This window comes from Gymnoscopelus braueri (assembly GCF_963280865.1).
Source record: "Gymnoscopelus braueri genome assembly, chromosome: 11".
In the NCBI taxonomy this organism is placed as follows: Eukaryota; Metazoa; Chordata; class Actinopteri; order Myctophiformes; family Myctophidae; genus Gymnoscopelus; species Gymnoscopelus braueri.
This window is the reverse complement of record NC_137613.1, coordinates 38,721,608-38,748,956: the sequence shown is the minus strand read 5'-3', so window position 1 is coordinate 38,748,956 and position 27,349 is coordinate 38,721,608. Positions and strand designations below refer to the sequence as shown.

General features: G+C 41.0%; 4 protein-coding genes across 4 annotated transcripts; all 4 read right to left on the bottom strand.

Annotated features, from left to right (window-relative positions):
- Positions 1 to 475: 475 nt before the first annotated feature.
- Positions 476 to 7,391, bottom strand: LOC308095619 (uncharacterized protein; the record flags this gene model as incomplete). Its single annotated transcript, XM_080442670.1, has 7 exons — positions 476 to 1,051; positions 4,106 to 4,417; positions 4,784 to 4,998; positions 5,736 to 5,871; positions 6,390 to 6,498; positions 6,905 to 7,107; positions 7,248 to 7,391. The coding sequence occupies 7 exons, from the start codon at positions 7,389 to 7,391 to the stop codon at positions 476 to 478; spliced, it is 1,695 nt and encodes a 564-aa protein (XP_080298796.1).
- A 1,544-nt stretch (positions 7,392 to 8,935) lies between these two features.
- Positions 8,936 to 15,055, bottom strand: LOC308095745 (histone H3-like centromeric protein A). The gene is made up of 4 exons (XM_080442784.1): positions 14,815 to 15,055; positions 9,820 to 9,938; positions 9,563 to 9,637; positions 8,936 to 9,352 (listed from the first exon to the last, which is right to left on the bottom strand). The coding sequence occupies exons 1-4, from the start codon at positions 14,918 to 14,920 to the stop codon at positions 9,224 to 9,226; spliced, it is 429 nt and encodes a 142-aa protein (XP_080298910.1). The 5' UTR covers positions 14,921 to 15,055; the 3' UTR covers positions 8,936 to 9,223.
- An 882-nt stretch (positions 15,056 to 15,937) lies between these two features.
- On the bottom strand, positions 15,938 to 22,525 carry psmb10 (proteasome 20S subunit beta 10). Its single transcript, XM_080442446.1, has 8 exons — positions 22,317 to 22,525; positions 20,971 to 21,067; positions 19,085 to 19,182; positions 18,858 to 18,998; positions 17,969 to 18,084; positions 17,722 to 17,780; positions 17,075 to 17,226; positions 15,938 to 16,514 (listed from the first exon to the last, which is right to left on the bottom strand). Exons 1-8 carry the CDS (start codon positions 22,382 to 22,384, stop codon positions 16,403 to 16,405), a joined length of 843 nt encoding a protein of 280 aa, XP_080298572.1. The 5' UTR covers positions 22,385 to 22,525; the 3' UTR covers positions 15,938 to 16,402.
- Positions 22,526 to 24,844: 2,319 nt separating this feature from the next.
- Positions 24,845 to 27,053, bottom strand: LOC308095618 (histone H3-like centromeric protein A; the record flags this gene model as incomplete). The annotated part of the gene is made up of 4 exons (XM_080442669.1): positions 24,845 to 24,970; positions 25,231 to 25,305; positions 25,753 to 25,871; positions 26,927 to 27,053. The coding sequence occupies 4 exons, from the start codon at positions 27,051 to 27,053 to the stop codon at positions 24,845 to 24,847; spliced, it is 447 nt and encodes a 148-aa protein (XP_080298795.1).
- Between the last annotated feature and the right edge of the window lie 296 nt (positions 27,054 to 27,349).

The following is a 27,349-nucleotide window of genomic DNA, read 5'->3' as shown; positions in this document are numbered from 1 at the left end:
TTATTTCATATTTGACACTGATGGTGAGCTGACGATTCCCTTTCCTCGTTCCCAAGGCAATTTATTTACTTGATGTTTATGTTTTTTCCACAGTACCCATGTCGCTCGCACAATGTGTACCGTTTCATTCTTTGTTTTGTCTGTTTCATGTGTAAATAAATATACATACATATTATCAACCTACTCATTTAAAGGCAGTGACACAGGGCAGTGTTTTGGGCAACTCTGCCCATAGATGGTGAACTCTACTCCAAAGAGTAGTTGCAGCATTGTTGCTTTCATTATATCAGGAGGCATTTGATTAGATGTTACTTATTCACTTTGTCGCCTGCTGCCATAAATATAGCCCAGCTACACTGCCCAAAACATTACCTTGTATATCATCACCCTTATTCTACAAGATGTCCATGATTGGTTCTCCAGCATCAAATCCTTGTTTTCTTATAGAAAACCCCTCTCATCGGTTCCATCCCTACTAATATTCCTCTGCCCTTTCCCTCCCTTCATCCCCATGCACAGTCCATCTCTTTCTCCCAAAGCGGAAACCGAATCCTCCCTTCTCCCGGCTGAATGCTTGGAGCCCTCCGGCGATGGACGTCAGGGCTTTGTTCCTGTTCCCTCCATCTCCACCATCCTCCCCTCCGTCCTGGTAGTACAGGCCATCCAGGGAGTTACTTCCCCCCGGGAAGGGTGGCGTTGGCCAGTCCAGCTCACTTCTCTGGCCCCTCAATAGGACTTTTTCCTCCCAGTCGCCTCCATCCTGCCCCAAAGCTGCCAGCAACCCCTGCAGCAGCTGCAGTGAACGCAGCTCCTCGGGTCCTATAACCACCCAGGGCTTGGACCTGGGTAGGAGCTGGTCTGCTCCTTTGGGGGCCTCCAGAGCAGCCCGGAGGTGAAGTAGAGCAGTCTGCCAGTCAGTCCTTTCTGGCAGGACAGTGGAAGCCATGCTGGGGAATGTGACAGTGCCTGGGATGGTGGTGAGGATGAAGACAAGGGAGAGGAGGAAGAGCGGTGACTGTGAGGCACAGGGATGGAATGATGATAGACTCATCTGGGGAAAAAGAATCCAAGAATGGAATAACGAACATTATCAGAGGTCATGAAAAGTCTCAGTTTCATTAAAGCCACAGTGAAACAAAGAATCTATTTTTGCACTAATGTACTTACTGCTTTCATGTTTGCTACACAGTAGAATACTCAGGGTTAATTTATCCATTTGTAACTCGGAGATTGTACCGTACAAATGTAACCAAACAGACCCGTCTTTACCAATTCACTTGGTTACATTTGTACACTTTCTGCATTAAATTTGTGTGTATACATTATCTGTTCTACGGTATCTACACATTGTCAAAAATTATATTTCCCTTACACTTCACCCATACAGTATCTTAAAAAGAAAAAAACGAAATCACTCACAGGTCATTTTGTTTCCCTGGCTGGAAGTGACGTGTAAACAACCTCACTTACAGCCAGGGAAACAAATTACCACCAGTTCAAATCCTGCTTAATATATCGGATGTGGCTGCTACTTCTACAAGCCACAATCGGCTGCAATATAGACAATACATACTAAAGTCCTCAGTGTTAATTTAACTCAGTGTACAAATAGATAAATACTGAGGATTTTAGTGGCTGTTTTTATTTTTTAAATCAGAAATTACAATATTTTTTTTCCAGGAGAGCTGGCAGTATTAGGAACATAAAGTGTCAGACATGACAAACACAGTGTACAGCAATACAAAATTGGAACCTACACGGCCATTAAAGCAACTCCAATGGCAAAACAATTGGCATCTAAAGTTACTCTTTTACCTATTTTCTATCGTTTTAAGCCTTTTGTTGAACAAACTAGGACATATGGCAGACAATGTGGCAGTAAAAGTATTGCAGTCTTGAATCCTAAATCTCCTTCCCTGCTTAAGACTATACTAGCACTCACCCAGGAGTAGAAAAGCAGACAGAGGTGCAACGGCGGGTCACGTCTCCATGGCTTACCTTGCTCAGTAGGGAACTGCACTGTTTTCCTTAGCTGCCCTTACTTCTGACCTCTTAAATACACCCCCTCCCAGACATTGGTGCCTTGGGCCTCTGACGCACATGGCAGTTTGGGACTCTGCTGTTGTCATCATCTCCTCTGCATTCTTCTAACCAAGAGACTGAAAGTCCTCTTCACTGACCCCGAGAGGGGGCAGGGGCACGCAGAGCATCCCAATTACTGCAACACTTGATTGGTGAAGCAATTTACCAGACAAGTCACAAATCAATTCATTAAGACATTCAAGGGGTGAAAATTGTGGGGAGGGGTAGAGAGGGGTAGGGGGTTCGGATGAAGAGGCTGTGAAAGAGAGAAAGGAAGAGATAAAGAGAGAGATCAGATAAGAGGGTGATGGAGAGCAGATAGAAAGCATTAGAGAAAGAAAGGGAGGTTATAGTTGGAGAGAGGATAAATACAGATTAGTCAGAATGAGACAGATACAGGACAGGGAACTGGAGCAAGTGTCAGATATACAAAGAGTGAGAGAATGAAACAGACAAGAGTGCCAAGTAGAGAAAGGACAAAATTACTATTTGGTTATGTACTGACTGTCTGCACTGCTTAACCTCAAACACTGCGGCTAACAAACTTCACTCTCACTAGTCGTTGACAATAAAGGTAATTATTATGAAAAATATTTGCCTCGCCTTCACATTTGTCATGCAGCAGAAGAAAAAGAGGAAGAATGGACAAAAAGAAAACATTTAACTCAAAGATGCATTTTCTAGTGCTCAAGAATTAAGGAATTTAGAGTCTTATTTGTTATCATGATGTATATGATTTGTATTGCTTGAAATCATACAATTGTCATTAAACAGGTTTTACAGGTCATCACACAAATGACTGAAATTAATGTTCGATTTTGCGACATAATAATATTACTTGTACATTGTCAAACTTAAAGGGCTATTTCACTTTCAACATGTTTGTGGTCATTTTAATGTCTACTCTGGCTTGTGAACACCCCAGACAGTTTTTTCTTTTTTTTTTGATAATTCTTTGGGGAAATGGAAAAAAAAATACAATAAAATAAAATAAAAACCCTAACCCTGAAAAAAGTAATACAAAAAAACTATTAAGTATTAGGAGGGCAGGAGTCACCAGAAGTTACCAAGAACAGGTGATTTTGTTACAATGGGTTTGTATACTGTAGGAAGGGGGTGTGTCTGATTAAATCTAAATACTGAATCAAGCAACTTAAAAACTGTCCGGGGTGCTCACAAAAGCCTGAGTAGACGTTAAAATGACCCCAAACATGTTGAAGTGAAATATCCCTTTAAACTGATGACAAAGATAGCCAAAAATCCTGGACTGTCATGCGTGTACTCATTCAACCTGTTCCTAGGCTACTGAACTGTTGCCTGCAGTGTTTTATTTGTTACATCTTGAATGTTAGTAACATCTGAAATATAGAGCAGGCACTAGTAGCATTGGACACTGCAGTACAAAATGATTCGGTGACCCATTACATTTAATCCCTTGACAAACATTTGTCATCCCAGTGTCATCCCCACGGCTCCACGCTACACAATGCACAGTCAACACTAATCCTAACACGGATAACTTTCTAATTGTCTAGAAAAGCAATCCACACCGGTAAAAAAATACTCAAACACATCAAAACCACAAGTGTAAGATTAACAATCTAACAGCATACTAGGCAGTTTATGAAACAAAATGTTTTGGCGTGTGTAACCCATTTCCCTTTGTATGTTTTGTATTGATACACTTAGTAGAAAAGCTGAGAGGGTGACAGTGGTATGCTAAATTGTCCATTGTACAATGGTTTCACATGCTGAAAGTAGAACAAGCTACAAGCTCACAACGTGTCAGAAGTATAAATAAGGCTTTACATGCTCAGCTGGGTTCACGTTACATAGGCGAGGGTCTTAACCATTTCACCATCATCAACGGGTACAGTTTCAGAAACATCTTAAAGGATTGTTGAATTGTAAAGCCATCATATTTACTGGATGTGAGATATATTTTATCTTCTGATTCTGGCCCATGATTTCCTAACAGTAAAACAGCCCATCAGCTATGTCACAATCTCCATATGTCCTCTACTGCGTCTCTGCCCTCCCCAAAGTCCCCGTAGGCTGCCAGAGGGGGGATACACCCAGGTGCCCCCTGGGAATCGCAGTCCGGGAAGAAGAAGTCACTGGGTTCAGCGGCTGGGTCACTGAGTGGGGCAGTGAGCAAGGAAAGCTCCAACTGGTCAATGGTGCTGGCAGGGAAGGGCTGGGACTGGCTTGGCGAGGAGCTTTCACCTGACAGAGAAGCAATTGCTGTGGATTCGGGACGTGGGGAGGCAGAGTCGTTAGGGTCATCGGCAGAGAGGGAACGTTTCAGCTTGGCCCGTGCATTCTGGAACCACACCTGAGAGAGAAAATGCTATTTGTGAGGTGTACTCTATGTGCGGTATAAAAAGTATACTGTATCACAAATGACACAGTATTACAATAATTGAGACAGAAGATGTCTCAATTATGAGACAATCCAATCCAACTTTGCCTTGGATTGGATTGCATGCACTACATTTGTGCTCAAGAACCTTTTTGTAAATTATGGCCCCTATTGTCCACATGTTGAAATTTGCTGTTGGCTTTAATAGTGGAAGTAAAAACAGTCTCTTAACATTTCTTTGCTGTGTGGCCATTTGGCTACAAAGCCAAATGGACCCTCTAACTCTTTATTCTATGACCTACTAACGGTCTGGCATAATGACCATATTGCAAACCTGACCTGCAGGACCCTCTTAGGGAGACCAGTCTTGTGAGCGAGACAGGTCCAGTCTTTACCATCTGGGTTGTGTTTCTGGGCAAAATACAACTCCAGTGCTCTCAGCTGCTCCCTGCGGAAACACGTCCGGCTTCGCTTGGTGCGCCTTTGGACCCGACCCCCTGCAGCCCGGTCATCCAATTGCGACTCAGGGCTACTGACTGACTCCTCCCCTTCTCCTGTGGCGTCAAGAAGGCCAACATGGACTAGGGTTTAGAAATACAGTTTCAAAGCTGCAATGCATAACTTTTATGTCCTAACGGGAAGGATTCAAACACAGGTCTCCCCTGGAATTTTTTACCGCTCATCCAAGAGGCAGACTCCAGCTTGGCCTAGCCTTGTTCCCAGCCTTTGAGCTTGGCCAGGGGAGATACTGCGCCAATGGTGTTCAGGCAGTACTACGTGTCAACCAGTAGGTGTCCTACCTGACACCAGGGTCTAAATTTCTCAATGTTAGAGTAGGGAGACCACCTCCAACCAATGCAGATGTGTTCATTAAAATGTATTAAACATACTATGCTATACAAATATAGATAAAATAATGTTTCTTGTTTTGTTTTTCCTTTCAATATTTCAATATTCTTTTTAATGTTTTATTTTAACCAATATCTATTTTAGCTGGATTGCAGCTGAGCGTTGAACTTTCTACCAACATTCACATATTTGTTTCTCGTATTCACCTTTGATATGATAACAATTTTAATGATTTGGATGATGCTATGATATCAATAAGTGCACATTATTATCACTCACATTTCCAAAAACTAAATTCATTCTCCATGTCTTACCTTAACATTACCATAGAACCTTAATCCTAAACCTTACCTATAACCTATTGATAAGTGAAGAAATATCCTCTATTTCCATGACATTTGAAGTAGTACAAGAACACGCACAAACATCATTCACAACTCACCCTCTCTCAGGCATGGCTTGAGGTGAAGGTCATGTGCTGACGGAACAATGACGTTGTCATGGTAATGTGATTGACAGTAGAGGTTTTGACCCTGCATGCAATATAAGTTCCCTGGCAACAAAGTGGCATCACATTCCTGGAACAAATCAGTTATAAATGAGGGCTAGATATACAGTATAATGAGTCATGACCCGTTCACACCAAGCACTATAACTATACATATGTATATCAAAATATGTTCATCACTATTGTCGTTATAGTTGTGGTGTGCTGTGGACTAAGGCATCCACTTGAGTCAGAACGATTTTAAAGACAATATATTTATAGTGCTTGGTATACTATGGACGGCCCTTAATCACTTGAAGCCCTATTCAAACATGATCAAAAATAGCAGATGTACAAGCTTGTAGATCTGGTATTTTTATCTAGATTTGTGAACATTTTGCCGACATGCCCAAAATAGAGATGCCAGGATGAAAGTGCTTAAATCTTTTATCACCAAACCATTATTAACCCTTTTTGTAGTGGAACCTCAGGAAATGCAATACTGAAAGGTTTTCTATTGTGTTGCATCTACTATTTTGCCAAAGTGAAGACAAGGTGAATTTCCACATGTGGACAACAATTGACAATAGTTTCCGGTGAATGTCTGACCTGGCAGGAAAAGCACTGTGGGTGAAACGTCAGTTCTCCAGACCTCATCACCAAGGTGGATGATGGGATTGGCTGGGAGCAGCGAGCACATCGGCCAATCCCAAACAACCTGACCAGGAAAAGAAAAACACAGTGAGATGTTATTTTTCAGGGATAGGGCTTTACAATACGGCACGAACAATTGCATTTCAGTAACCATAATAATAATAATAATAACTATAGCATAACTATAGCACTTCCCCCCACACCTCCCATCTTCCAAGCAGTTCCTACCACACACCCCTGGCCAACACCGCATCAGTTAGTTTGGCATGTAAGCCAACTGTGAGCAGGCTCACAGGGCACTAGCATCTAAAATGCAACTAGGAGCCTTGCCCTGACAAGGCTTTAAAATGAATCTGTAAAATCTTAAAAATCTATTCTGAAACTCAATTGTTTTTATTGGGAAACAGGAGATACATATTTGTTTGTGTTTGAACGGCTTTTGTGCATGTTCCAAATGGGAGTGAGCTGACCTGCAGTAATCCTGTTGGCAGTAGATGTACCCCTCACGCCAGTAGAGGGAGGGGTGATTCTGCAGCTTGCAATGGCATTGGCTACAGCGGAGGCACGCCCCATGCCACACCCTCCCCGCAGCTAACAGGAAGAAGCGGTCGCACACCTGCTCACCACAGCTAGCGCAAATCATTGGCCCCTGGCTGGACAGAGCAGTTGGAGTCTGTAATGAAGGAAGTGAGTCTTTATAAAGGGCCATTCGGCTTTTTGTTTTGTTTTGTTCCTCTCCTCCGCTGTCCATCTCGCAGTTTTGCTTAGACCACCGAAAGTTCAACATTTCCTGTTTTACGCCAATTTTCTCACCTCACTGCTTACATTGGTTGCCATGGTGGTCACCTCCTCAATCCTGGCCTGGCTGCTGCCCAGCTCCACCCCTTCTCGATCATCGCCATGATGACCACCATACAACAGGTCATTGAGGGTTCTTCTGTCCTCTGATGACATCATGATTGCCCTTGCCTCTGGCACCTGGCAGACGAAGGAGCAGGGAGATAATTATGCGTCCACTTCATAATCAATGTGATCATTAGAGAGCAAGCTAAAATTAGAGGCACAAACAAGTGTATCCCTTTAAATTCAACAGGTCACTGAGGTCTTGACCCCGAACTGCTCAAAGTTCATGAACCTGGTGTCCAATTTTTGATTTTAGAACACACACAAATAGATAGAAAAAATATCAGTGCACTTAAAAGACAGAGCAGGAGTCAAATATTATTTGTACAATCCCATAGGAAATGTTTGACTTACCAGTCTCTCTGAAATGCTGTTGAAAGGGTTTTCCTCAATGTGTTCTGAATCCCTGAAGAATAGCGTTGCTCAAGCACCATACAGTCCTTCTCAAATTATCCACAATTGCGTACTTCACTTCCAAGACTTCTCTCTTCTATACAACCATCCCAATGCAGAGACTCACTAGAGAGCAAAACCTACTCTTATCTCCTGTTTGGACGGTCTTTGTGTTCCCAACAGTTTAGCAGGGGTCTCTCCAACTGACGTGCTGATAAGCAGGGATTTCTTCAAATGTTTCTCTGGCCCCAATTTCTGCCCTACGACTCCAGTGACAAATTTCCCCTGTAAGTACTGGTTAAGAATCAGTCTCTCCATGGTTAATGTATGTTACGCTTTACACTGTTCAACAGCCTAACTGACTAGAGATCAGTGTCTGGGACACACCTGAACTACCCTCACTTGTCCCTGGTGATGCTGCCACCACAGTAACACAACTGTAAACAACCTCCCCCAGTGCCTTGGTGGACAGGTAACGATGCAGCCCTGTGTGTGTCTGCTAAAGGGATGGGATAGAAGCAGCTCTTTGGAGACCAATTATAAATAAAGGTGTTTAAAAGCACAGTTGGGACCACTATAACATGCTGAAAATACATGGGACGGGACTCAACAGGAATTGGTTTGTTCCATGGCTAGGTCTCAATTATCTCTAACACAACGCCCATTCCATGAATGACTTCCTTGTTAAAGGTGGTGTAAGTGATATATTTAGTTGAAAATAAGGGTTAAATAGCTCTATATTGTGATAGTAATCCTTGCTATAGTGTTTGTTCAGTAATAGGGGTATCCCTGTCTCTCCAGCTATTTAATGAACATAACATTTGTTTTCAGGTCAGGGTACCAATTTTATCCAATCAGGAGAGAGAACTCATACAGGATACAGGATATTCAAGTGAAATGAGAAGAAACGAGCAGACAACATTGCAACATTGGAATGATGGATGAAATTGGCAACCCACCTAAATATTTATTTTCAGAGCTGGAGAGACATGGAGACCTCTGTTACCGAACAAACACTTTGATATAAACAAATTAGTTTTAACCAAAAAAATATCACTTACACTACTTTTAAATGTCCATAGACAATATTCACACCGGCCATTTTGCCCTCCCATACTCCACACCACGACGGAATGAGTATGAAGAGCAAAAATGCCCACCATTTGAACATGGCCAATGAGTGCGTGTAGCTCAGTGGGTTTGGCCTATCAATAACATTACTACTTCACCAATATGCTGTATTACATTCCCAAATGTACAAAAATATCTTGAATTCAAAATATACAGCGCATGTACAAATATGAATGCTTTATTGACTGAAGTCATTGAAACAGAACAGTGTGAATAAAAACAAATGTGGATAATTCAAATAAAAAATCTTGTCAAACATCAAAGAACATAAGAATTGTTATCACATAAAATAAACAGCTGGCTGAATAAAATATTTACAAATTGACCACTCCCCTCAATAGCTTCATAAAAATATACAGAACTCAAAAGCCCTCCACGCCGCGGAGTCTTCGAGCAAGATGGACGTCTCTGGTCATTAACGTGACTCGCTTGGCATGGATGGCACACAGGTTGGCATCAGCCAACAAACAGACCAAGAAGGCCTCAGTCGCCTGGGTGAGGAGGAGAGAGAACTTTGGGTGAGGCACTGTACAGGGTGAGGTGATGACAATATCAAGGAGCTTGTGTATACATTACGTTTTAGATCATTGCGGTTTTCATCAGCTCCACTTTTAAAAGTGACTATCAATTCATTCCACTGTAAAGTTTCATCAACACAGTTTCTGACTAATTGTTTTGCCAGTCATTGGAAAGGTGCTAACCTCCTGTAGGGCCAGCAGTGCAAGGATCTGCCATCTCAGATCTTGGTGGGTGAAATTCCGGCACACCTCTCTAACCTGAAACAAGAAGGAATGTCAGATATTTAACACAAATTATGTGCACCAACTTCATATAGTTATTGGTTTGCATTTAAAAAGAGACATATCTTGAATGAAATGGAAAGCAGGATGAAAAGAAAGCACGCAATAAAGAACGGAGGACATTAAGTTCAAGGTGTCCATGGATGTTGTCATTTTACCAAGCGCATGAAGGGTGCCTTCCTCAACAGCAGCTCTGTGCTCTTCTGGTACTTTCTTATCTCCATCAATGCCCTGGTTCCTGGACGGAACCTTCTCTTCCTGGGGGCAGCGCCACCCCCTGCAAAGAGGCACATAATAGCATGGAACTTTTTATACATGTATGCAGAAAGGGTGCCTGACAGTGGTATGACGAGTTAATTACGTGTCGTGCACTCCTGCTTGCCCAGGATAGAGTTTTATCAGAGCTTCACTTTAAAAGTTAACCGAGAAAAAAACTAATTTGGAAGGGGACTGCCCACTCCCTTTTTGTCTCCGCCAGTATGGTGGAGAGTATGTTTTCGTCTCCGTCCTTCCGTGTGTGTGTCCGTCTCAGCCAAGCTAACATTGGTCAAGCTACACGTGACAATATGTTGTCGTCACCAATGCTTTGATTGGCTAGCGAGACGCATGATGAAATAAAAACCTATAAATAGGTGACGAAGTGAGCTTCCATCAGCCAAGCTAACATTGGTCAAGTGACACGTGACAATATGTAATATAAATAGGTAAGACAGGATTAATCAGGAACAGTACTGGCGGAGACCTGTGCTCCGAGGAGCACATTTTCTAGTTTCTCATGTTGTAGTTCTAAAGCTTCAAATGTGAGCAGTTTGAAAATCATACAAAGCTTTTGGAAACTTTCTCTTTGGATAAGATTCACAAAAACATTGAGATTTGCATTTTCAAAAATAGAGCACACAGGAAAACCTGATTTTTAGCCTATGTTCGGGGTACCTTTGCTTTGCTGAATACGCTATTCAGATAAATTCAGATCAATATACTCTTGTGTACTGATAATTATTTTGAGCAGAGCCAAAGAGCTTGTTGGTTTTCACCTGTATTTAACTTTTTAATGAACATTGGCATCAGTCGATATCAAGAAAACCAATCATGTTAAAGTTGAACCTGCCTTTGAAGTTTCCCATCCTCTCACATGGAATATAACTTGACAGTTTACAATGCTTATTTCTTTAATTTATCATCAATATCATGACACGAACATAAACTGCTGGTCACAATCTCACAAATAAGTAAAAGGGTGAAATAGATATGTATTACAACAAGCTTAATAAACAAAGAAAATGTAGAAAACCATGCAGGCTGCTATTATGGACATAATATTCTGAATATTGGTTCATAATGTTAATAATTACTAGATAGCAGTCATATTCATGTCATGTGGCATCATTTTCAAATGATTTTGTCAAAAAGAGTTGACATTTTTGGTTAATTCTTTAAACTTATAATTCAGTGTAGGGGTTATTATATTTGCTATTGCTTGGTTGGAGTTGGGTTCTACTCAGGCCTTCTCTGTCTTTTCTACTGTCTGAGTGAAGAAAATTTGTATATCATATATTTATTTGATTGACGTTTCGGCCTGTTGGCCTTCCTCACAATCAACAAATGATGGTTTGTTGTCAAGCAAGCCAAGCCAGAGTGCGACTGGTTTTCTTCCTTTTTAAGTCTGTACAACTTGCTAGGTCATTCGCTCTTCTTGTTGTGTGTGAATGTTAGTGCTTGAGATACACCAAAAAGAATCTGAATGCATCCATACCCATTTAATCCTCATTCCTCATAGATATGTGTGGAACTTTCCATAATGGAAAGTGACTCATGGAGCTACATTTATCAAGTTTTCCTCCGTAAATGGAAAAGATCGTCTACAAGGCGATAAGGAACATCACAATAAATTATCGTGTCAGTTATCATTTTGCACTTTTTCTATTCTTACTTTTTAGCTACAGTGACATCACGCTCTACCTATAGGATGTGCGAATAGAGGGAATCGAAGTCATGCAAGTGTATTAGAGGTACCCCTCCAATACAGGATCAGCCCCCTCCGGTGCCTGCATGCTTATTTCTTGCTTGAGTGAAAAATATAGTCTTGTGTGCATTTTAACCATGTTATTGTGTCTTGCAGTGTGTTGTGCTAGAGTGTGAGTGAGCTCTTTTGGTGGCGGTGAAACCCTTTCAGATTTCCCCTCATATCCCTCACTCACTGCCTTCCTCCTGTGTGTGACTGTGGACTTCACTGACAACCCCTGGCTTTAGGGTATTGGTAATCTTATGGAACTACAGTGTGACTAAAGCAATTTGAACCTTGTTGCTGATATTTTGTAGTCATTCGATTTTAAACGTTTATCTAGTTGTAATGGTAAACCATTTATATTTCCTAACCTGACTTCCCTTACAGTTTTTAATATAAACTACTAAAATGTCTGCCCTGAGCCTAAATAAAATGACTATATTTTTGTACTGGTGGAAACACACGTCTCTGCTCCCCTCCTTATTGTGGGATCGCTAAAGCGATCACACTAACGTTATTGCCACTATTTCTATACTATACTTCCCCCCATTGTTTGCCCCTAACTAGTCCTTCATACTTTTAGCCACAAACTCCGTTCCAACTCTACAACGTTCGGCCTACTTAGGACATGTCGGCTACCATTTGAATTTTTGAAATAATTTGTAATTTTAGAGATATTTCACTTTTAATTGCTAAAAAAATCCCATTCATTTCAATGGGGACATTTTTAACTTTTAGCTAGAAACTCCGTTCCAACTCTACAACGTTCGGCCTACTTAGGACATGTTGGCTACCATTTGAAATGTTTAAATAATTTGTACTTTTATAGATATTTCACTTTTAATTGCCTAAAAATCCATAATTTTCGTTTTTTTTTACTTCCCCCCATTGTTTGCCCCTAACTAGTCCTTCATACTTTTAGCCACAAACTCCGTTCCAACTCTACAACGTTCGGCCTACTTAGGACATGTCGGCTACCATTTGAATTTTTGAAATAATTTGTAATTTTAGAGATATTTCACTTTTAATTGCTAAAAAAATCCCATTCATTTCAATGGGGACATTTTTAACTTTTAGCTACAAACTCCGTTCCAACTCTACAACGTTCGGCCTACTTAGGACATATCGGCTACCATTTGAATTTTTTATCTGAATTCAATTTTTAGAGATATTTCACTTTGAATTTCCCATTGAAATGAATGGGATTTTCTTTTGAACCTTTCAAACCTTTCACATCTTTCAAACCAGAACCTTTCAAACCTTTAGAACCTTTCAAACTTGTCAAACCTTTCACATCTTTCAAACCTTTCAAACCTTTAGAACCTTTCAAACCTTTAGAACCTTAAACCTTTCAAACCTTTAACACTACTGATACTTTAACATCTTTAACACTTATAAAACTATCAATACTCAATACCATCAACATTCTTAACGATCCCACACTGTTTCTTCAGGAACAGTACTTTCTAGTTGAACCTGTTGTTGGGTATTCAATGTAAATTTTTGCATTATATGGTGTTCTCTGGGTGAAACTCCCAGGGTGGCGTAGTCTGGTATTCTGTTTCCGGGCCCCAAGTGCCCTGGCTACACATAATACATTTCGGCCATTTGAAAATAGCCGATCTACAAGCTCACAATGCCTCGTGATGGTATGCACTCACTGTGAGCTTGTAGATCTGCTATTTTCAAATGATTTCATTGGAAACTTGTGCAGACTCATGAAATGGGACATCCTGCATAATGAGTACTTTCTACTTTTGGTACTTTAATAGCCCTGAAACATGACTGTCATACCATGACAGTCATGGTGCCGAGTCCCCCTGGTCTAAAGTTGTGTTCGATTTTTTCACATTGCCATCTCTCACATAAACATAAACCTTCAGATTTCAAATATAAAGTGCTTACCACCGAGCCACGGATGTTACAAGGCGATGCGGACCGCGATGAGTACCCGTATCTCCCGTATTGTTCAATAAAAAGCATTTTAATCCCATCGCCGGCCATTTTCTTTTTTTGTTTTTTTTTGTTTTGTAATGTATCAGAGTGCAATACACCTCCCAACCATTAGTGTCGCATGGTTGAAAGTATCGGAGACAATTTGGAGAAAATGGCCGGCGATGGGATTAAAATGCTTTTTATTGAACAATACGGGAGATACGGGTACTCATCGCGGTCCGCATCGCCTTGTAACATCCGTGGCTCGGTGGTAAGCACTTTATATTTGAAATCTGAACCTTTATGTTTATGTGAGAGATGGCAATGTGAAAAAAATCGAACACAACTTTAGACCAGGGGGACTCGGCACCATGACGCTTGTATACAAGCGTCATGTGAACCATGGCTAGTACTTTAATAGCCTTAGAACAAGACTATCGTAGATGTATTTTATCGATTTTATCGATTTTTAAATCTAAGAGTCTTCGCGACCACCCCTGCAGTGCGTCCTGGACTTTTGGCCAATGCGCCCGTATTTCTCCGAATATGTACAAATGCAAAATATAAGTTACTTGCCCGGTTCCCCCAAATGTTAACTAGGTGTCCGGAGTCTCTGTGAAATGTTTTAGTCCATATTCTTCAATAAAAAAGTGTTTTAATCCCGTCTGTGTGGCCAAACACCATTCCCCCGATAACTCTATGCACCCACCTCCTCGTTTACTTCCTGTTTACATTGAGTGATTCCGCTTTTCACCGGTCACTACCGCCCTTTAAGGAATATAGGGAACTTCCGACAGAATCGGCCACACACGGGATTAAAACACTTCTTTATTGAAAAATATGGACTAATACACTAAACAAAGTCTCCGGGCCGCTAGTTAACATTTGGGGCAACCGGGTAAGCGCCTTATATTTTGCATTTGTACATGTTCGGAGAAATACGTGCCTTACTGGTGAAGTCCAGGGCACACTGGGGGTGTGGTCGCGAAGACTGCCGCAGATATAAAAAATAAATGGATAAAATACATCTACGATATAGTCTTGATCTAAGGGAGGCTAGTACATTTTTATACCAATACTTTTGTACTTTTACTCGAGTACATTTAGAATTCCGGACTTTTTTGTAACAGTATATTTCTACATTGCAGTATTGATTACTTTTACTTGAGTAAAACAGTGAGCACTTTTACAACCACTGGTCCTCCTCACTCACCGGTAACACCGCTCTGGTCGAGCGATCCTGGCGGAGGCACCGGTTGTCGCCGTTGAGGCTTCTTGCCCTTTCGACGACTGGCAGAAGAATCGTCGTGGCGGGCCATCTTTCTTGTCTCACTATACACTCACTACTATGTAGTAGCAAATAGTTGTAATAGCGCTCAGTACGTTTTTAAAAGGCAAAATAGCACGTTTCTCTCTGCAAATACGTAAACAAAACACCGCCCTAAATTCAAATAATGCATTGGTCTTTGTTGCCAGACTCTGTGAGAGAAACAAGCAACCAGGTCTAGGAAAACAAGCCCAAATGAAGCGAGTATGGGCCACATGAGCATGAAAATACAATCGTAGCCTACAAGCTCACAACGCGTCGTGAATCTCGTGATGCCTTGTAGATCTGCTATTTTCAAATAAAATCTTGGGGGGGGAAAGGGGAAAATTTGGAATATTAACAAACGCAAATCTTGTTTGGGGGTCCCTGGCACAAAATATTTTTAGAGGGGGGGGTCGGGTCGGTGGACAAACAAATACATATTAATTTGGGGGTCCTTGACATGAAAATGTTTGAGAACGACTGGTTTAAACAACATTTAGAAACGAGCCCAACCCGCCGCAACTAACAATGTTTACAAGCAACTTTAAAGAAAAAGAAGTCCAGTCACTTATAATAAGCCGACATGGCAACACTGCGTTGTAGTCTCGACTCTCAGCCAATCAAGTTGGGGCTAATAGGAGGGGCCAGACTATGGGCGCACTTGATTGGGTATTGGTTCAGGAAATGTGGTCAAGCTGGGCGGCCATGACACGCCCCGACAAGACAGAGGTTGTCAAAGTGTCAAAGTGGGGTCTGGAGACCCCCAGCGGCCCTTGAGGGGGTTCCAGTTTAATTAAACCCATGCCTAAACTAAAATTGATCATCACATAGACATGGCGTTAAGATTCATATTTGCTCCCATAGACTATGCAAGTATTACAGAATATAACTGAATACAATGTGTTGACTCTTGACTGCTGTCTCATTATTACGTTCCTACACTTATTTGGATCTTTTTCTTTTTGTCTCTTATTTTTTCTTTTCTTTTTTACGATTTAAGCTTTACAAAACAAGTAAATACAAAGGATGATAGACCAAAAGCTTTTATCACATAAAAAAAGGCAAATATTCATAAAACAGTACCTTTTGTAATTCTGGGATGACTTTAAGGTTTATTACAACAGTAGGACCCTGTATTTTTCTGAAGTGCTGGTGGTTAGGGCCCATAACCACATACCATAACCATATAGCTATACCACATAACACGGGTCATTTTGGTTTGGACCCCATCTCTTGGGTTGTGGGGTTGGTTTTAGTACTATAACACTTATTAGCTGGGTACCAACCTCTAATAAACCAGAGGGTTGTGACATGTTCTCAAAGGGTACAGACAAAGAACAACTTTGGCAGAAGACTATTGGGCTATTGATATGCTGGATCCATATTTTCTTGGTCAATGTGAAATCTGAAAGTCATTGTGAAACCAAATGAGAGCCACTAATTGCTACTATACAATATTTTAAGCATTTTGATTCTATCAGCAAAAAGTATCTCATTGAGTGTCCATTACTTGAACTGACTCATCGACCACATCCAGGGTGAGGGGAGTCACTGTTTTGGTGAGAATGGCTGTGGTACCTGGTTTGTACCTGTACTGTCCTTCTCTATTAAAGAAAGGAAGAGACAGAAAAAGATTAGTACATCAGATACAAATTCTGAAAACTTTATCACTTAATTGGACAGTCTAATGCCCATATCTAACGCCTAATGCCTCACATAACTCAGTCCGGTGGAAATCATTCATTTCAAAGGAGAGACTGGTACCGATCCAGTAAACTCCTGCCACATGCATTGAAAACGTGTAATGTACAGCAAAACAAAATGCTTTGTGGGAGCACATATTCAATTATTTCAGTTCTGTTCTCATTTTATTGTTTAATGTATGTGAAACTTTATGCGACAGTGAGAGCCTAGTCTAGCAACATTACTAAACTAGCATTAGCTATTTAATGTTCTTCCTTTTTCTACAACTAATCTGTTAGCCTTGCTTCTTCCCATGCTTCTTCCCTTTCAAACTGATGTTTTTATAAAAAGTTGTGTACAAGTGAATTGTCAAGTATCAAGAGAGTTTCTGTTACATGTATCCGAGTGAAATTAGACCACAGAGTTATGTGAAAAGCATTCCAATTGTTATTGTGCATTACTATTATTAATAAGATTTCACCTTTTGCCCTTCTGTGCTAGCTGGTCATAGCTTCGGAGGTACTCCACACCGGCCTCTGTGATCACACAAAGGTCCACATTGCTGCCTGAGCCCAGGTCACAAAATATGCCTGCAGCTATGGCATCTCGCATCAGTTGCTTTGCTTCGTACAACTGGGAGATGAGAGCAGAGCAGACAAGAGCAGAGGAGATGCAAGCAGAGGAGACGAAAGCAGAGGAGATGCAAGCAGAGGAGAACGAAAGACAGAAAAGGAGCAGAGGAGATGAGACCAATATGTTGAAAAAGAGAATAGAAAATGAAATGTGGAAAGGGAGTTGGGATGATAAAATCAGCAAGGAAAAGAGAAGAGGGGAGGAAGAAGAGACGTGTTGGGATTGTGATGTTACAAGAATATAAAGAGGATAGGGAAGGGGGTTGTATGAAGAAATGGCAGAGACAGCAAGGAGAGTGAAACCTTTGTTTAAACTTTACATAAAAAACTTAGTTGTCAGAATTTTAAGTTTGTTCAGTAATTTACATGATGGCTGCTCTCATAGGTCATTCTACACAACACAATATACAAGTTAAAAAATATGTGAAATGGTGCAGCTAGCTAAGTAAGTAGCCTTGAGAAGAAAAAAAATAGAACTTCAGGCTCTTAGCCATACCTCCATGTTCGGTTTGAACCTGTCTTCAAATACAGACACAGCTGCAGCAGCTCCAGAACCTACAATCAGATTTTTCCCCCACATTTTTAGAAATCATCTTTTATGTTGCATTGTTTACCTGTTTTAGTTTTTGCTATGAACATAACATTTCCTTAGACTTGTTTGTCAAATCACTTTGCAAACAGGTTCTTATGAACCACTACACAAACACAAAACCCATATGCATGCACATACCCATAGTACATACCCATAGTGAGGTAGGGCAGTTTGTCATAGGAGCCATGTGGATAGACACTGTAGAGGTGGGGTCCAGTCACATCGACCCCCCCGATTATCAGAGATGAACCAATGTGACCCTGGTATCTGCAGGGCCAGGAATGAAAATATATCATCTGCAGTTACACTGATGTAACTGTGCATGTAACTGTTCAACTCCGGACAAGCCAGGATACTCCTGACATGGAATACAACTTCGGACACACACACTCAGTGATGTGATTTCCAGCCTTTTTCCAACCAAAAGGCTGTTGCTGGAGCCATTTTCGATTTCATATTATTTAATTGATATTATTATGGTGTAACTGTCTTTTGTGTCTCCCCCTGCTCAAATATCTAAATATTGAATCAAGCAACTTAAAAACTGTCTGGGGTGCACACAAAAGCTAGAGTAGATGTTAAAATGACACCCAGAAGTTTAAAAAAAAAAGTGAAATACCCCTTATGGAATTACCCCTTATGGAATTAAAACTCCAGTAGGTGGTGATATAAGCTGATAGACCTTTTGAGATAGCCTGCAATTCTAACATTGTGAAGGTCAAGGTACATGAATGGTTAATGTTGACACCAGTATGAACTGAATGAAGTGTATGAAATTGGATACATGGATATCTTCTGCATTGTTTTTTACAAACTATGTGCTATCATATCATTCATTTGCGGTAAGTAATTGCAAGTTAAGATAAAAGTGATGAAACTGAAATGAAAAAGGCACAGGATTTAACATATTCGCTATTGACAGAATTTCTGGTTGGTTGCTGTCCGGAATTAGACATAATGACGCTATGCCTTTTACTGTTATCCAATGATTACCCAGGATGCATGTGATGACAGGTGTAAAGGGAGCTTTTCTCTCTCACCTAAAGAGCATTTGTTTCAGCATTCGGGTAACCATGGCGACCAGGGGAGGCCTGCCAGTGTTGAGCGTGTGCAGTTCAACATTGGATGACATCATCAGGGTGGTTACCTCTGCATCTGCGGCAACACCCGCCCCACAGCAGCTACAAGGACACACACAGTCCTTCAGGGATTAAAGTCCTTAATGACCGCCTCACTGTACATTATTCTTTACATAACTTGCACTCACTATATCTTGGGAGCGATGTAGTGGATCTTCATGCAGTTCTTATCAGCAACCACCATGTCATCTGTTGCTCTGGTGTCGGCTCCCAGGATCACCCCATCCTGATTGGAGAAGGAAACAGGACGTTGCATACTCAAAAACAGTGAAGCAGAAAGATAGGGGACATAGGTACTCGTCTTTGTTTGTTTTTCTTTTGAGGCAGTCTAATGCCAAAACAATTTTGTGGGCTGTTTCTGCCCAAAAGAGGTCACTGAGGGCGTTTTGGTCATGTAATGACACAGACAATTGGACCTTGATTGTGTGCAACTGTAACTCAGCTGGTTGGTCAAAATGATGTATGTACTTGCACATTGCTATTTGCCATGAAAACAGTAAAGTGTCCTTTACAGTTTCATGTTTCGGTCCTGCAGATTCCTCCTCTACAACATCAGGAGGATTCGCCCCTTCCTCACGGAGAAGGCAGCCCAGGTGCTCATCCAGGCTCTTGTCATCTCCCGCCTGGACTACTGCAACTCCCTCCTTGCTGGTGCTCCGGCATCTGCCATCGGACCCCTGGAGCTTGTTCAGAAAGCTGCGGCTCGTCTGGTGTTCAACCGCCCCAAGTTCAACCACACAACTATCCTTCTCCGTTCTCTATACTGGCTCCCCGTAGCGGCTCGCATCCAGTTTAAAACCCTGGTGCTAGCCTATAGGGCAGTGAAAGGAACAGCTCCTTCTTACCTCCGGGTTATGGTCGATGCTTACACCCCTGCCCGACCACTTCGGCCGGCCACCTCGGGGCGACTGATTGCCTCGTCGCTCAAGGGTCCTTCTGGCCGATCTACACGGTCACAACTTTTCTCTGTTCTGGCCCCACAGTGGTGGAATGAACTGATGTCAGGACAGCAGAGTCACTGCCCATGACCCTTTCGCCGCAGGCTGAAACCCACCTCTTCAGGAAACACTACCCTTCCTCTTCGCCTTGCCTACTTGTTGTGTGTGTTTTATTGGATCTTGTTTATTCGATACACTTATTTGTTTTAGCTCTTGCTCATTTGATTTTCCTATTTTGTCTCATCTGTTTATGAAATTAGGTAGCTGATATATTGCACTTTTACTTTAGCGCTAGGTATACTCTTGGTTGCTTGTTTTAGAAGAGAATGCACTTAATGCTTCTGGTGATTAGTAGTTTCGTTCCCTACCTATGTTGAATGCACTTATTGTAAAATCGCTTTGGATAAAAGCGTCTGCTAAATGACTGTTATGTAATGTAATGTAATGTAATGTAATGTTCTTGCACCTTAAGAAACATTGTACCTGCTGCTAGATTTTGTTTTCCACCTGCATATGATGCTATGTTTCAAAATAACATGTACACACCTGCATATAAAGCTAATGGTCTAAATATCATGTATATACTGTATCTGATTTCACATACGCTACCTGTATACAGTACATGTATATATCTTTATTTGTTCTCTCCTTGTCATCTAGAATGACAAGGAGATGAATGCCCCCAATAATTTGCATTGCGTTTTCTATGGCTGTATAATATGGATTGGAATAGGCCTACATGCAATGTATGGAATATCATAATATAATGATATGATCATAATTGTTTGCTTGTTAGTATGAACATACTGTAAACTCTAACAGGTTTCTGTTGGATTCAGACAGGTATGTGACAACAGAATCAGTAAATTAATGACGATCAGTAGCCTCCTACAGTATTTTCCTGGTTCTGACAATGGTATCTGCAGAATTATCAAAACCTTTCCTGCCTCTCAAAAAACTAAAAGTTATGTTCTACTACACAAAGCATAGCGTTTTCTGTTATACACTGCCTTGGATTTCTGGGTGGATGGATCAATTTCAGGACCCCGTAATAACTTTATAAAAGCCCCCCTCACCTTGTAAACAATACCAGCGATGGTGGTCCCTGTCTTTCTGGCTGTAGGAGCCCTGTAGCCTGACTGGGCTGACAGGCTAGACTCCAACACTGCATTCCTAAAGACACAAGGAGACATGTTGAATTACCACTGGTTCTTCTCAGTGTGGGGTGCAGGGACCCCCAGCCTCAGGGTCCTTGACGGGGTTCAAACTTCCAGGTCAGAGGGTCCGCACCTATTTAAGAATCAAACGGTCCCTTACAGGATCTGTAACTCTGTTCCATTTGTACACTCTCAGTCAAATTACAGTATAAATTGGGGGTCCAGTATTAGCCTTGGATGGATCACAAGACGGTCATCTGTAATGACAGGCTTGTATCGAGGCTAGTCCAGTATCAAATAGACCATATTCACATGGCGGCCATATTGGAATTTAACATTGAAAGTGCCGCCACCCGGGGTGGCTACTTTCATTGACTTCATAGAAACATGGCCGCCGTGTGAATATGGTCTATGGGTGTCCATGACCTTGCAAATGCATGATCAAATTGGGGGTGGTCCTTGAATTAAAAAGTTTGAGAATCAATCATTGAATTTAATTATAGGCCACTGCGTTTCAAGCTGTTGTCATATATATGGGGCTGTAGTGGTTTCAGGCAATGTTTTACATTTTAAACTGACAACAACCTGAACCAGTGGTGGAAAAAGTAATATTTTTTTACTTAAGTAAAAGTATCAATACTGCAATGTAGAAATACTCTGTTACAAGTAAGTCCGGAATTCAAAATGTACTTGAGTAAAAGTACAAAAGTATTGGCATCAAAATGTTAAAGTACCAAAAGTAGAAAGTACTCATTATGCAGAATATCCCATTTCACTAGTTTTGTATGAAATGGATACAAATCTTAGCAGATCTACAAGCTCACAAGCTTGTAGATCAGCTATTTTGATGACCAAAATGTATAGGGCTGAAGGTCAGGGTACATATACTTTAGTACCCACCTTTGAAGTGGTTGATGTATGTGTTCGTGTTGTAATAATAATCAAAATCCACAAAGTATCTAAAGTACTTTTCTCCACTACAAATAATTGTAGTGGAGTAAAAGTACAATATCTGCCTCCGAGATGTATAATGGAGAAGTGAAAGTAATGAAAATTGGAAATACTCCAGTAAAGTCTAAAATACCTCAAAATTGTACTCAAGTAGAGTCCTTGAGTAAATGTACATATTTACACCACCTGCTGACAACCAGAGCACAGTGACTATACCTCATAGTGACAGTAGCTGTAGGTTTAATTCTCTGGCATAACATTATTAGCAGAAGGGCTAGGTTTAATGCTAGCTCATCAAGGCTCCATAAACTCACCTGCGAGTGTTCTCAAAACTAAAGCCTCCAGTACTGTGTGCCTCGGACGGACTGGAAGTGCTGAGCATCCTTTATTCAGCAGCGGGTTATCTCTGTAAAAGCAAAACTGTTGTAGCCTATGTGTTAGAAGGCCTTTGATATTATATATAAAGTGAAACTAAACCTTACACCAGTCGTTCTGCAAGGCTGCTCTTAAGTGCGTCATCAGCACTTCATGAGGAACAATTGGGCTACTTTCACTTTTTATTTAGCAGTGCAAGGGACATAGGAAGAGTGAGTGGGACCATGGGAAAATGATCTGAAGTAAATTTCAGTGGTGGTAAACATGGGAGTACTTTTACGGTAAAAGTACACATGTTTTACTTAAGTATCAATACGACAATGTAGAAACACTGTTACAAGTAAAATTCCGGAATTCAATTTTTGAATATAGCCGATGATCTAGGGCTTTCACCAACTAGTCGACTAGTATAACCACTAGTCGACTTTGTTGGTACTAGTCGAATAGTTGGGGGGGGGGGAGAAATAATTTTTTTTTTTTTTGTTATTTGTTTTAATGCCATTGTAATGGCCCATCTTACTATTATTATTATCCTCCTGACTTTATTTTTTATCAAAAGGGGGTCAAAGGTATGCCCAATAAAAGCCTATTATTGGGCAATGGGGATCCTTGGAGACGCTGCTGTGGTGCTGTGCTGCTGTGCCAGAAGGCTTCCCTTAAAACGCCATAAAAATAAGGGCAAGAGGATAATAATAATAGTAATATAGTAGTAGGATGGCATTCAAACAATGCCCCCCCTAAAAAACAAAAAAACAAACCCCTTTTCTTTTTTTTAATGTAAATTTCGACTAGTCGACTACTACTTGGTCAAATGAGTCGACTAGTAAAAATCATTAGTTGTGAATGCCCTAAGCCGATCTACAAGCTCAAAATGCCTTGCTGATGCATTGTGAGCTTGTAGATCTGTCATTTTCAAGTGGCTGAAATATATAAAGGCTGAAGTGGTTAGTGTGTTTGTAATAATATTCAAAATCTACAAAGTAACTAAAGTTTTCAAATAATAGTGGTGTAAAAGAAAAATGTCATTTACTGAAACTACAGTAAAGTAAAAAATACCTCAAAAGTGTACTTAAGTAAATGTACTTAGTTAGTCACTGTAACGTATATGATTTGAACATGCATGGTAGCTACACCATTATCAGACCTAAATTTACCCATTGTTTATGCCCATATAGCCACAGGTTTAGTAGAAATTGTAGGTCAGTCTTTGAGTCTTATGTCAAAATCATTCATGTTACTTTAGACCATTATCCAAATAAAATGTTTGCCCCCCCTTTTAAAAAAATAAATCATTACAAAACAGACATTAACCTAACCACTTCAGCCCTAGGCTATTTGAAAATAGCTGATCTACAAGCTCACAATGTATGACACATTGTGAGCTCGACTCTACATTTTGAAAACTGTAAAAACTTGAGTGCTTTTTCCATCACTGTCAAGGACCCTCAAATTGTATTTGAACACAAGACCCGCATCTGAAAAGATGGGCCCCCATAGAGAAGATTTGGGTTAAACATTTTCAAAATAAGCCTTCTAGATTTTGCAAAGTGTTCCGAAAATAGATCTAAAAGCGCACACAATTATAATGGATTGTAATTGGTAATGCATTTATGTGGTCACCACTTTAATAATATTGTAGCTGGGAAAGTTGGGTATTAAATGGTTTTACTCCCATGTGCTGCTGAATAGCTTGAAAATGGGTGACAGTCTCCTTTAATGTATGTTTTGTAATAATCATTCTACAATACAAATGAAATGTGAATTCCGTGACGGTTTGCCAGGCTAGGAAATCCCATATAAACTGCACATAAATATACCGTAAGTATTTTTTATTAAGGATTCAGAAATATTTTCCAACTTTTGTTTAAACAGGGTTAAAAATAAATGTGAGGACATCTGACAAATCAACCAGACACAGGAACAAGGGACAAGTTCAAACAGAAATCTCCATCTCACCTGCTCATTTCTACTTAGAGGGACTGTGCATAGTGCATTTTTCAGCTCAACAAGAGGCAACAAATGCTTTAAAGCAGACAGTCCAAACCAAGCAAAGCAATAATTCGCTTAAAAAGATCTAGAATCAAATAGAAAGCAGAATAAAACTGGGGCTAAAACAAGGCTAGAGAGGCATTAGAGTAGGACTCTACATTGTCTGTAGTGGTGGTTAGTAGTGATGCGTGGGTCGACCCGTAACCCGCGGATTACCCACAGGGCGGGCCAAGAAATGTTGACTTTCTGTCGGGGTGGGTCAAATAGTAATGTGCAGGTTGACCTGTAACCCACGGGTAACGCGCGTGTCGGTTCAAGAATTGTCGACTTTTTGGCGGGGCGGGTCAAATTATTAATTACTGCGGCCCTATGCGGGCACCCGCAGGTCGTTCCCCCCCCAAGATTAGCGATCACCAGTGATTAGGGCCCATAATACCATAGGTTTCGTGTGATCACTAAAGGAGTGGAGAGCTTTAGTTCATAAATCATATCCACGGATTCTTCTCACAAGCTGCATGTCTTTGGAATATAATGTGACCCTCTTGGCATGGATGGCACACAGGTTGGCATCAGCCAACAACATGACCAAGAAGGCCTCCGCTGCCTGGAAGAGGAGAGAGACAGAACTGTGGGTGAGGCACTGACTGTACATGTGAAAAGACGGCAGTAGTGATTGACAACGAGCTTGTGTGTTTATTAAGACTTTTAAAATGTTGCTGCATTGGTCAGCACCACTTATCTTTTAATCATCAATTCACTCTAAAGTAAAGGTTTCGTAAACTCAGTTTCTGTCAAAGAGTTTTACCAGTCGTAGTGAAAGGTGCTAATCATAAAGTATAATCTGGCGTCTTGATTTGTTTTTACCTCCTGTAGGGCCAGCAGTGCATAGACCTGCCATCTCAGAGTTTCGTTGGAGAAACACTGGCACAACTCCTTCACCTGAAGCAATAAGGAATGTAAAAAAAAGGGGAAAAAAAGTGTGTACCGGTATATATATATATATATATATATATATACATACACACATTTTTTTCCCCACACTCCTTTGTGGCATTTGTCACTGTATATTTGCATACGAGCAAAATCTGCATTTAACCCAATCTAAGTAACAGGAGCAGTGCCTCGGGGAGCAGTTGGGGGTTTAAGTGTCTTGCTCAGGGACACATTGCTGGCCTAGCATCAAACCTGGGACAACCAGGGCCTCCAGCTCCTCAGGCGGGCTATCTAACCACTCAGATATGGCCGCCCCACTGAGTTAAAATCATTATTGTCCTTAACTGGGATTTTAGAACGAAATAGAAAGCAGAATGAAAAGAGAAAGCAAGCAATAAAGAACGGACATTAAATTCAAGGTTTCTATTCCATGGATGATGTCTAACATCTCACCAAGCGCATGAAGGGTGTCTTCCTCAAGAGTAGCTCAGTGCTCTTCTGGTACTTTCTTATCTCCATCAATGCCTTGCCTCCTGGACGGAACCTTCTCTTTTTGGGGGCACCGCCACCCACTGCAAAGAGGCACATAAGACGTTTTCTAAATGTATACAGAAAGGATGCCTGACAGATGGGTTAATCACACACACACCTGTGACAGTCATGACGTAGGACTACGATGTTTAGGCAATGTTTCAGCCCAATCCAACCACCATTATAAAAAAGTAAAAGATATTTACTTGGAGGTACAAGAGCATGCAAAAATCAGTCAAACAGTCTATTATAGCCCAGGACTAACACACAAACCCTCGCCGGCCAACCACCTCCTACAGGGCCAGGCTGTGGGAGAAAGGCCTTGCTCTCAAATAATTGCCAGAAAACTCATGTCAGTCATTTGACTTCCAGTTTGGAGTTCAGTTTCACACCGTGAAAGAGAAATGACTGAGGCAGGCCGCTGTCTAGAACAGCCTTTTATTGCATTCCTAATGGGATAGTCAATATTATTAAAATGACAATTATAAATCTCAAAGTTTCACCTCAACACACACTTGGTTTCCCCCAACATTTCCCACACACACACACACACACACACACACGGGGGGAGACCAAAACCCATAGCCAGACGTTCGTTTACAAACATCTTTTGGTCTTACAAGTGCATTTTTATTCACATGATGTGGTTTGTTGCAGTTTTGTCACTGTCAGTCTTGCTGGCAAGCCAGGGGAAGAGATAGGGCAATTCGGCAAGTGATTGAATTGGTAACATGAGTTGACACTGAGAGGGCAGACTGTCTATTCAGCCCAACTGTGAGAGTGGAACAGTGCAGAGGAGAAGATGGCTGGACAACTTATTAGGCCAGTCTCTCATGTTTGAATGTAAGTGGTTGAGACAAACCCCACAAAAATGTATGCATCCATACCCATAAAACTCAGAAATGTATGGAAACATGTGGAGCTACATTTCTCATCTCCCTAAATGAGAAAATCTAGTAGTACACTGTGATTAGGAACGTCACAATAAATAATCTTCCCAGATATCATTGAGCACTTTTTCTATCCATTGGTTCGTCATTACCTCTGGAATTATGTTCCCGTCTTATGAATCAATATTGATTGGGGTCCTCCTCACCTGTAACACCGCTCTGATCAAGCGGCTGCTTGGATCCAGATGATCCTGGTGCTGATGAAGGCTGCAGCGGGCGGCATTGAGGGGTCTTGCCCTTCCGACGGTTGGCATTAGAATCGTCGAGGCGCATCTTTTTGCCAAGCAGCACAATCCACGGCAGAAAAAAAGATCTACATAGCATAACGAAGTAGCATTTCAAACATTTTCAACCATGTGTTCATAATGTATCCTCTCTAATGCTCCTCAGACTAAGTAGACATAAATGTGCCATCTTATAAGCATTAGTGGGGACCAATTATATGAAGATGGTTGAGAAAGGTTGAAAATGGGTGAAGTGGTCCATTAACTAAGTTGCAATCGCAACATCTTACAGTATATTCATTTTACCCTCTATTAGATTTAGTGTAAAAGGGAAATTCACCCATA